This window comes from Hyalella azteca, unplaced genomic scaffold (assembly GCF_000764305.2).
Source record: "Hyalella azteca isolate HAZT.00-mixed unplaced genomic scaffold, Hazt_2.0.2 contig336, whole genome shotgun sequence".
NCBI lineage: Eukaryota > Metazoa > Arthropoda > Malacostraca > Amphipoda > Hyalellidae > Hyalella > Hyalella azteca.
The window spans coordinates 316285-328078 of record NW_025930689.1 but is presented as its reverse complement, the minus strand read 5'-3'; the positions used below and the strand labels follow the sequence as shown (position 1 = coordinate 328078).

General features: G+C 42.4%; 1 protein-coding gene across 1 annotated transcript; it reads left to right on the top strand.

Annotated features, from left to right (window-relative positions):
* Positions 1-223: 223 nt before the first annotated feature.
* LOC108672709 lies at positions 224-11454 on the top strand. Its single transcript, XM_047879469.1, has 5 exons — positions 224-496; positions 6788-6844; positions 7254-10314; positions 10753-10814; positions 11413-11454. The coding sequence occupies exons 1-5, from the start codon at positions 452-454 to the stop codon at positions 11452-11454; spliced, it is 3267 nt and encodes a 1088-aa protein (XP_047735425.1). The 5' UTR covers positions 224-451.
* The last annotated feature ends 340 nt before the right edge of the window (positions 11455-11794 follow it).

The window sequence follows — 11794 nt, the reverse complement described above, 5'->3', positions numbered from 1 at the left end:
CAGTTCAGGAGGAGGGTGACTCGGAGACGCTCCTGGTGCAGGCAGCGGCCCCGCCATCAGACAGAGGTGCCTTCAACGAGCCTCAATGATCAGTTCAGGAGGAGGGAGACTCGGAGACGCTCCTGGTGCAGGGCAGCGGCTGTCTCTTATACACATCTAGATGTGTATAAGAGACAGGTTTAAAGCGCTGCAGCTNCATCTAGATGTGTATAAGAGACAGAGACTACAGTGCAATTGATAGCCGTTACGGCAGCTAAGAGTCCAATATATTGTGCAGACATCACAGATCTGTCAGTGTGATCTCCCATCAAAGCGATCTATTGTATACAGTGCTGTGCAGAGACTCCAGTGCAATAGATAGCCGTGATATACGGCAGCTAAGGGTCCAATATATTACATAGACATCACAGATCTGTCAGTGTGATCTCCCATCAAAGCGATCGCCTCCCAAATGGGGGTCGTACAAGTCTTCTTCTTGGCCGCCGCCATCTTGCCGGTAAGTTATTAGAGCACCGTAATTCATTTCAATATTATTTCCTATCATCTAAGCATGTGAAGACGTCATTGACTAACTTAAACGAGTTCGTAAATGGCGATGACGTCTTATTTTCTATTCATATTAAGATCAAATCACTTATGCAAGTTGCTGAACATATTTTAACTGCAATAATGTAAACAAATGAATATGTTTCTTGTGTGTGTTCATGAATTTTGATTCCTTATAGTTTCATGAATTTCTGCAGTAAACTTGTGTATTGACGGCGGCTCAATGCGTATAAGAGCCTCTCGCTCTGCTCCTGAGTTGACGTAAATATGCGCCCAACGACTATTTTCAGTTGAGAACAAAACATCTCCTTTGCGGTGGTGTCATTACGATCAAAAATTGCTCATTGAATATCAATCTCTTTAGTGATAATTCGGGAAACATTTTTCATACATATAAACGGGAGAAAAGTGCAGTAAAAAATCGACCGGGCGATTTTTTTACCCTGCACTATTATGATATTCGATTCCTGTGAGGCTTTTATGCTTACCTATTCATGTACACAGCTGGCCGTAAGACGTTTTCTATATAGATATGAATTTTTGTGGACTATTCTTTGATTTGGCCGTAAGATGTAGCAGATTTTTTGCACTCAAACATCTATTTTATCTATCAAATGAATTAAATTGAATTGAGGACTAACGATTTTAGTCAGGTCATTTAAAATAAATCCACGTTGTCCCACTGAAACCCTTCGTAACTCGCTTTGGTTTATTATCATTCGAACTTCAGAACACAATTAGGCTTCATTGGTCTTGTAGTATTATCAAGATGCTCTCCAAAATGGCACGATGCATAAAAAACTGCATATAACCTTCTAACATCCGGCTTTTCCTTTTGAGAAATGCAACATCAACCATATTCTGACTCCGTCATGCAGGCAACATCAACCATATTCTGTCTCTGCCATGCATGTAACATCAAGACAATGTTCTGGCTCCGTCATGCAGGCAACATCTGCCATATTTTGACTCGGTGATGCACGCAACATCAAAACAATATTCTGTCACCGGCATGCACGCAACATCAAAACAATATTCTGTCACCGCCATGCACGCAACATCAAAACAATATTCTGTCACAGCCATGCACGCAACATCAAAACAATATTCTGTCACCGCCATGCACGCAACATCAAAACAATATTCTGTCTGTGCCATGCATGCAACGTCACGACAATATTCTGTCACAGCCATGCTCTTCCGTTGCCAGGATTTGCAGGTTGTCTGGGTTGTTTTGCCATCTCTAATAACACAATTCGTATTGCTCTTTTGTAACTTGAACCTTGTTGTTCCCTCATAATTATATTGAAGTCATGTCAGAACATCCAGTAGAATGCATTAGGCAATTCTAGGAGCCCGTCCGTATCTATAAACTGACTTAAAAGACGACTAATTTCCAGAATAGGGTTTCAAAGAAGGAAATTAAATGAGACTAACGCTATTAGCGGTACTATTGATTATGTCCTCGCTGAACTCCATGCCGCCGTCCTGATTAGAGAAAAAAAATAGCCCTGTAGTCAAAAGTAGTTTCTATAATGTCATATATTTTAAAGTTGGACACTCGGAGTGATTACTCCACAAATTTTACGTTACGTTCAGGTTCAGGTTCAAGAAACCGGTATTCATTACTTATCGTTATGTCAGGTTGTCGCCGAGTTGCACTTGATATATAGGCACGTATGAAAAGGTTCTCTTTTGGAAAGGTTACGGCAACTATAGTACAAAGAGAGGGTTGTAATGAAACACTGATACATTTCATATTAAATTTTGAAATTCAAGTTCACATCCTACGTTAACAAAAATCTCTAGTACATAAAAAATGAAATCTGAACACAATCAAAAGTCCAAAAACCTATCAGTTTACATCATTAAAATCATCTAATTTTATTGGAAAATGTTGATACATTGCAGTCCCGTTGAGCCGTACGACTGTTCCCAGTTAAAATTTTGAGCCGAGACCGGCGCCGGGTTTAGCCGGGCTGGTCGCGCTCTAGCAGGATGGAGCCGTAAAACTACAACCGGCCATCTGTCCCTAAAACTGCGCTGCGCCATGGCTAATATAGAGACAAAGTTCTAGCAGCTCGGCAGGGCCAGAACGCTGCGCTGTTTTAGCGCTGGTACTTGGATTGCCCGGCAGCGAACTGAGCAGAGCAGCTAAGCAGGCCGTGCATGGGGGGTACTAAGAGAGGGAGGAAGGGTTAGGGTTGGAAACAGTGGCAGGAGAATGAACTTCGTCCGTCATCTAGTTCATTCGCATATTTCGATATTTTGGGTCAATTTCTGGTGCCAGTTATGATATTTATTTCCCTTCACTATTTTAATACTTTGAAATTGTACATGCTCTTCCAGTTTTAACACGCAAACAGAAACGTTTACGGTCATTCACGCTTCGCTAAATCGAGATATCAATCAGTATATCATGAGAAAGTTTCCTCACTTGGATTTACAGAAAACGCGTTAATAACAGTGAATATTAGAGCCAAGAAAATACCAGGAAAATTCACCATATTTTCGATGGAAATGTGTAAACCAGCACCACCATCAGTTCATAAAATTGATCGAATTTCCCTGCGTTTCGGTGCAGGTCTCCGAAACGTTTTCATTGAAGATATGGTGAATTTATTTGCCGCTTTCTTTGCATTAAAACTCTTGGAGAACTTGCGATTTCAGCAGACTAATGATTTGAGTACGTTGTTAATTTTCCTACCAAACTATCGAATGACATGAAGCTAATGCAATAAGATGAATTACTAAACAAATTTAGCTCTAATATTCACTTACATCCAACTGACGGGATCATACGAATAGCTACTTTGTTCATTTCTTGAAATTAGTGTATTATGAATAATATCTATCAAGTTCAACCACAAATATACGTAGCTATTCCTCAATTTGCTAGATGATGGCGAATCATTTAAGTAGTTCATAGAGGCTTGGATGGTAAGGTGTCCGCGCGGTCAAGGTGGTACAGGCGTGGACTCTGACGCGGAGGATCTGCGTTCGATTCTCGGAGCTGCCGTCGACGCTTGCAGATAGTACATAGCGGTAAGTGATTTGATGTGTATATTTCCTCGATAATTGAATTTGTTAGATTATATATAACGTTGCTAAATTCCATACGATGTGAAAGTGAAAAAACAATGTCAATAAAACCTGTCATTGCAAGAGAGGATTCTAGATGATCTCCGAGAGAGAGAAGGAAAATTTTTTTAAATCGTGGTTGACAAACGGTAAGGCTTAACTGCCGCGTACACTGCCAGAGCCGCCCCAGAGCGGGCGTTGGGCAGGTTTGAGCAGGCGGTGCTCAGTGAGGGCTGCGTGTCGGCAGAACAGAGCATACCTGGGCAGGCACTCAGAGGTGAATTAGCGCTGCTACGCGGCTGGCGATATCGTCTCTAATGCGAACATTTCTGCTTTATCGCGATTCTGTCGCGTCCCTACGTCGGCTCTGCAGCTGGCGACGGCCAGCTCTATTCCCTGCCCTAAATTTTAACTGGGTTGTAAACAACCGTAACTTGCGCACCCGTTTGCGGCCGGCCGTATGTTCAGTGGCCGTACCGCTTCTGTATTCTCGCGTCCGCTTTCACAGTTGCTCTTCCTTCATGGCTGTATTACCCGCGCACTACAGTGATGTCTCATGGCCGGTCAAACCATAGAGTTTATGACGTCCGTACTTCGGTTGATGACTGTGACCGTCACGCTTCTTCTGATGAGAGTTGTGACCGTACTATTGATGACCGTACCGATGATAATTCTTGGTGTAATGGTGTAGAGCTCGAAACTTAAATCTCCTGATGACGTGCGTTATAATCGTTGTACAACTCGTGGCCCTCTCGCATTGTCTCGCGGCTGAGTCGCAGCCGTAGTGTTGATATTGATTTTCTTGAAGTGCTCACCGGACTCTTGGCTGCTTCGATAAGTCCAGGTTTCTCGCGACCGTCAATGTTCGAAAACGGTAACATCGCCGGCCTCACGGCCGCGGCCGTTAAATACAGTCCGCTGACTGCAGACCGTGCTTGCGTGACGGTCACCTCCGTAGAACCAACAACAATTGGGCCAATTTTGAGGTCCTTATATAGGAAGCCGTCGCGCACAGTTAAGCCTTACCCTCGAAGTGACGCCGCATTCCTCGACTGGAATTTCCCTCGAGCTTAGCTCGCCAACGCTCGATGTAAACTAACTTGTTCCCACGGTCTCGAAACAACCGCGCCTTATACACCTGCTATATCGCTTCTACCCACATTCTTAGAATTCTTAACACCTACCCATAATACATGTTCAATATTACCTACTTTATTCAGTCCTGCCAATCTCTTGTACTGCTGATTGTGTCCTCGCTGAACTCCATGCGACCGTCTTACCAATCTCTTGTACTGCTGATTGTGTCCTCGCTGAACTCCATGCGACCGTCCTACCAATTTCTTGTACTGCTAATTGTGTCCTAGCTGAACTCCATGCAACCGTCCTACCAATCTTTTGTACTGCTAATTGTGTCCTCGCTGAACTCCATGGCGCCGTTCTACCAATCTCTTGTACTGCTGATTGTGTCCTCTCTGAACTCCATGCCGCCGTCCTACCTATCTCTCGTACTGCTGATTGTGTCCTCGCTGAACTCCATGCCTCGCTGAACTCCAGTTACGTCTTACCAATCTCTTGTACTGCTAATTGTGTCCTAGCTGAACTCAATGCGACCGCCCTACCAATCTCTTGTACTGGTGATTGTGTTCTCGCTGAACTCCATGGCGCCGTTCTACCAATTTATCTCTTGTACTGCTGGATATGTCTTCGCTGAACTCCATGGCGCCGTTCTACCAATCTCTTGTCCTGCTGATTACGTCCTCGCTGAACTCCATGCCGCCGTCCTAACAATGTCTTTTACTGCTGATTGCGCTCTCACTAAACTCAGGGCCGCCGCCAGAATCAACACGTATAAGACATCAGACACTTGCAGTATACATGCGCAGGAGATGAGCGATACTCTGGCAGGTCTGCATGTGGCCGGGACAGAGGCCCAGTGTTGCCTCTCCCTTGACAACAGCGCCATAGTTGATCGCTTCAGCCGTGACCTCGTTGAGTGTCTTGTAAATGAACGCCTTCAAGCAACCCTGCCTTGCTCGGCGCGTAATAGCCACGTGTGTGTTTTAGTGATCAGAGATACAAGCTTTATAGAGAATAGGACTCATTGATCTCGATGGTGTTAACTGACTGAAAACTTGTCCGTTGTATTGCAACTATTCTGAAAAGAAAATGTGAAAATTGAGCACATAGGTTGTGAAATGAAATAAATTATAAACAATATTGAACATCATATTCAAAAACATACAAAGATCAATAATTGATAACCTACCAAATTAATGTACAATCAATGGCGAGTTCTGGCTACAGAATGAATTTGCCTGCGCTCAGCATGTAGCCCCGGGGTCTACTAGAGGCTCCAGATCTAATGTGCATGTGAGACGCATATGTCCGCGATCAGAAGCATATGTCTGCGACACCGGACACATGAAAAATCTCACAAGATCGTCTGACGCAAAAATACAGCAGACTAAAAGACAAGATGTGATGAAGCTCTCACAGCTCGCATCATCGAATGACGCGCAATCGATGCTCAGGATCCGCTACTCATGCACCAATGACGGACCCCCGCCGCGCAGTATGCACCACTGACGCACCAATGACGCACCACCTATACGCAGTATAGGCACCACTGATGTACCAATGACGCACCACTCAATGACGCACCACCGCCGCGCAGTATGCACCACTGATGCACCAATGACGCACCACCGCCGCGCAGTATGCAGCACTGATGCACCAATGACGCACCACCGCCGCGCAGTATGCACCACTGATGTATCAATGACGCACCGCCACCGCGCAGTATGCACCACTGATGTATCAATGACGCACCACCACCGCGCAGTATGCACCACTGATGTATCAATGACGCACCACCGCCGCACAGTATGCACCACTGGTGTATCAATGACGCACCATCGCCGCGCAGTATGCACCACTGAAGTGCCAATTTGTTATTATTTATTGTTATTTTTGCAACACTCATAGCAAATTATTAACTTACGCTTTGATTTTGCTTCATTTCTGAACCTATTTTCTATTTCCTCCCATTAATTATTGATATATACAAAAAAGTATATATCAATTGTATTAAATTGTATTAAATGCTCACGAAATGTTTCTTAAATAACAAAAAAATTTAACTTCTGTCTTATTTGCGCAGGTCCTGACGCTGGCCCGCAGCGAGGTGGTCACGAACACCTACGCTGATGGGCGGACTGTGAGTATTGAAATTAATGCCAATTGTGGTCATTAACCTTCAATTAGCACAGTTTGGGAAAAAATTATTTTATCCACTAGTATTCCACATCCTCCTTGAAATTTTTAAAATTTTAAGCCGCATGCGATAGTTAAATGTCGCAACACGTTTCGAAGAGTTTCATTGCGTTTTATTTTGTTGCAATAACATTTAAATGGTAAAATACTTGACACGTATTGACTTAGGCTTGAAACTTGCGGCAATCCAGAGAAATTTGTTCAATATAATATAAATTTTTAACGTCACATCGGTAGGCCTTTGAACGACGTTCGTAAAAAGTGATTATTTTAGAGTGGTGAGATTATGAGCAGTTAGAGTGCCACCTATTCTAACAGACAAGTTCCTGGTCATCAGTCCAACTCGTCCTCAGGGTGTGGTGGTGATGCCTGGGCTAGCGTCTCAGGCCTCCGACCCTCCGATGCAAGGCGTGCAGATGACGATCAGCTCTTCTTCTTCAGCTCGTCCACCGAGATCTGACATTCAACGCCCGTCTTCATCAGCAAACGCTCATCCCCTGAGAATGGTGACAACCTCTTCTTCCAGTGCAAGTAACTCTCAACAGGTGACGATAAATCCCAACAGATACAACCAGCCCATCTATAAAGTTTCTAAGGAAACAGTTAGCGCCTTCAAGCCCACAAAAGTTCCAAGCATTAACTATTCCGTCATGAGCACGGATACGAAAACTCGGTCCTCTTCCGATGGGCTTAAAGGTAGACGCTATCGTCGTTATCCTTTGGAGTCAACCTCCAATAACAATAGTGAGATAAGCAGGACACTTCAACTCTTAGATGAAGGGGAAGAGAAAATCCAGTTACAGGAACGATACAGGAATATTACCTTAATATTAGGAAATACTGGATCCGGCAAGAGCACCTTTGTCCAGTGGATCGCTGGGGACAATGACAAGTTGATAGCGAAAGAAGTATGGGCGAGAACCGGGGAGTACATCATTGATGATGGCGATAGAATTGGCAATTCGACTATAAAATCTATGACAATTTTCCCAGAGTTAATAGTGCACCCTGAAACATATGATGCTTATTATGATTGCCCCGGATTTAGTGATACGAGAAGTTCTAGCATGGACATAGCTATCACCTACTCCATAAAAAGAGTAGCAGATCATGCCAAGTATGTTAAATTGGTCTTTGTTGTTAGTTATCCTTCGGTTAGAAAAGGAGTAGATAGGCAAGATTTCATGAAATTACTCAGACATGTCACTGATCTAATCAAAGATATTGATAAATATCGAAATAGTATAGCCATGATGGTAACAAAAGTTGATAACACATATATTAAAGCTAGCACCAGCCTTAGCTTAGTACCAGATGAGGACGTAATAGGGGCCATTGGCAACTTTTTAGAGGAGGTCAAGCAAGGGCTCCTAGAGCGATTAGGTGTTGTAGGTGATCCCGATGAACGAAAGAAATTTTATGCGCAAGCATTAAAGTTTGTGAGCACTTTATTAATCAAGGATGGTGAACATTATTCGAGAATAGGCATTTTTAGAAGACCAGACGAGCCCGGACCTTTGAGTAATATCACGCTGTTGCAAGAGGGAAAGGAGCATGTAGAGAAAATACTGAATGAGGTCCTTGCGTTTACTGCATCGAATGCTGGAGATTTCGGTTACACGATATCTGATTCATCCAAGGTTGCTATTAATGCACTCGTTGAAAGAATTAACGACAATATATGGTCTAATATTTTTTCTGTCGCTGAGCACTTGGAAGAGTATTACCGCCAGTTAGTAAATGGGATGCGGAGCAAGATACGCTCATTTTCTACGGCTACCGAGGCTGTTGATGCTGATCCAGCGGAGGCTCAAGCGTTTGTAGATCACTTTAATATGGGACTTAACCTTACGACAAACCTTATGCAAAAAATTACAAATACCCCTACTGACCAGTTGACTGAAAAGGTTAGCAGTACTGTATCCTCTTTAGGCATAGAGGGACTTACAGAGGCTATGCAGAGCATAGCGCAGCAAGGACAATATTTCACATTTTTGCAAGTAGTGAGTGATAGCGTATTAGGAACTAGGGCTTGGGATACCTTGTTGCAACCTGTGGCAACCTTTCTCTCTGACTCAAGGCATGCTATCCAGACGGATATCAATAATGAAGTAACTGAAATCGAAATTCAAAGAAATGCTATCATTAATGTGATCGCTATTAAAATCCGGGAAAATTTCCAGAGCAAAGTGCGTTCCACGACGATTCAGCATTTACCAGCCGAACTGAGTAGAGGATATTATTTCATCATGAATGTGACAGCAGAAATGGAACATTTATTAAGTACAGGAGCACTGTCAAGAAAATTAATGGATATTGTTTCGAGTATTGATAGCATTAACATGAGCAGTAATACATACAATATTTTAAATCCGGAGAAGTACTCGAAATTTTTAGGAATTATAAGTAATAAAAGGTTGGACACCCCATCACCATCTCTTCCTACAATTCCCCTCCATGAAGCTGCTACATATCTCAAGGAATTACATAAATGGTACGAATTCTTGAATAATTTGTATAAAAAGTTGTCAACGTACGAAGTACAAAAGTATAAAAGTAAATTCAACGTTGCCAATATTGCGGACTGGGGACAAGAAAGTAAACTTCAAGGAATACAAATAACGCGCCATAACTTCAGACAATTTTTGGGAAAAATAAAAGGCTTAAATGTGACAGGATATGATGAAGTAGCACATACAGCGGCTGATGAATTACGCGTGGAGGAATTGAGGCAAGTGGCGAGTCTGACGTTGAACAAATTCAATGTGTTTTGTCAATCAGATAAACTCACAATTAAAGGGGATTATATTAAACTTAGTGATGCTAACCTAGAAATTGGGATTTGCAAACGCAGCACAACAGAAATATTTGCCCTGAACAAAATATTCATTGACGAAAACCTTAATAAAGTAGGGGAAAAGTTCAAGCTCGTAATGATAGCCCCGACATGGGAGGTAATAGGTCGTAGAACAATAAACTTGAGTGGGGCTGACGCTCCGCCACATAATCCACGTAAGGCAAGTGACGGCGAGGGGGACGGGGGGCGGGGAGCTGACGGTAGGCCTGGCTTGCCTGGAGGACCAGCTGGGAGTTTCTTTGGCGTAGGCACAACATTCTTGAATGGAAATATGTTGAATATTGTGGCTAATGGTGGGAATGGTGGTGATGGTCAGGATGGTGGGAATGGTGGAAATGGGAGTAGCGGGAAATCTCCTGACAGCAATCGCGGATACTATGAAATGCATGATAGTAGCTATAAGTGCAAAAATGGCAATATTCTCGGTCATTCCTGTCGATTGTACTTTCCCATAATATATTCTTACGATGAACACTCATTCCGTATTAGAGGTGAAGCCGGGGTAGGAGGAGGAGTTGGTGGGGATGGAGGGCAAGGAGGTCTTGGGGGTAGATCAGGTGATATAAAGATAATTGCGTTGGGTGACGATCACAGGATATCAATTATGAACAATAATGGAAGAGATGGAATATTTGGGATAAGTGGTAGGGGAGGAGCTGGAGGTAGGCATGGAGGTTCTCTTACAGTAGAATGTTCTTACTCTTCATTTCTTATAATTTTTGAAGAAACTTCTTGCTCCACCTCTGATAGAAGCGAGTCCGGTTACGCTTCATCTGGAAGAAATGGAAATAACGGAAGTAATACAGAAAATATGCAATACCCAGAGCCAGCAACCATCATCAGCAATAATGCTGAAATTATAAATGATTATAAAAGTTATGCAAGAGAAAACCTCCATGTTGGCGTTGGAGGTCGCTTTAGGAAAAAAGATCTCCTCATATTTTTCAGTGAATTGAATAATGACAATGATATTAAACGTATGTATGATACGTCAGGTTTATTACAGGAGCTGCGAGGCTTAGAAAGTCAGTATCATCTGTTACAAAATAATGATTCGGTATTTCTTTATGAATCATTATTAGATAGGATCAATGCATTTGCAAATGACTTTGAAGCCAAAGAAAGATCGAAAGAACAAAATAAGACGCTCGCCTATATGTATACAGCTGTTTTGGGCAAGCTTTATGATTTGAAATGCGATTCAGACGCAACTTTGATCATAGATATAAAGGGATATATCGATATAGTAAAGACTAATGTTAACAAGTTGACAGAATTACGAGAAAAACATCACAAGGTGACCATAATAAACGATTTTAGGGATCAATATAAAGCCAGTCTTAACAAAAAAATTGAAGAATCTAAGCGTTTCATCGAAGAGGAGATAACACCTGCTTTAGATCAAATGCACGAGCAAATAGATGATAAAATGGACGTGCTACTGGATGAAATTAAAGAAATTCAAAAAGAGGCTGATACTAAAAGGGCTGAGTTACTCGAGAAGATGAAAGAATTAGAACATACAGTGGTCCATTTTGACTTGTTTAGTTATTTGAAAAGTGTATGGCAAGTAGTAAATATGTTTGGACCTGTTGGAGAGGTATTGGAGGGATTAATAGGAGCCCTGTCTTCGGTATCGGACGCTTTTGTTTCAGGCGATCAGACCGCTGGACAACAACTACCACCGTGGCCTTTAGGTGTTACGGCTGACCTACAAATTATGGAAAATCAAGTCAGAAGTACCAAGGACAAACAAATGACGAAGAACAATCAAATAATAGATTATATAGATAATGAAATTCCTTCAAATGTATTGCTAAATGATATACGAGGAAGTCTACATAAAATGAAAAGGGGTCAATTTCCAATTCGTGATGTTGATGGAGCACCAAATCTTAAACAGTTTTCAGGGGAGCTTATGGTCAAAATAAAGAAATTACTAGCAACAAAAGAAAACGAATTGAGGACTAACGCAACTATTGATGACGAAAGTGCAGCACAGGCATTAGGTGCCATAGCTAAAGTTCATCAATTGAT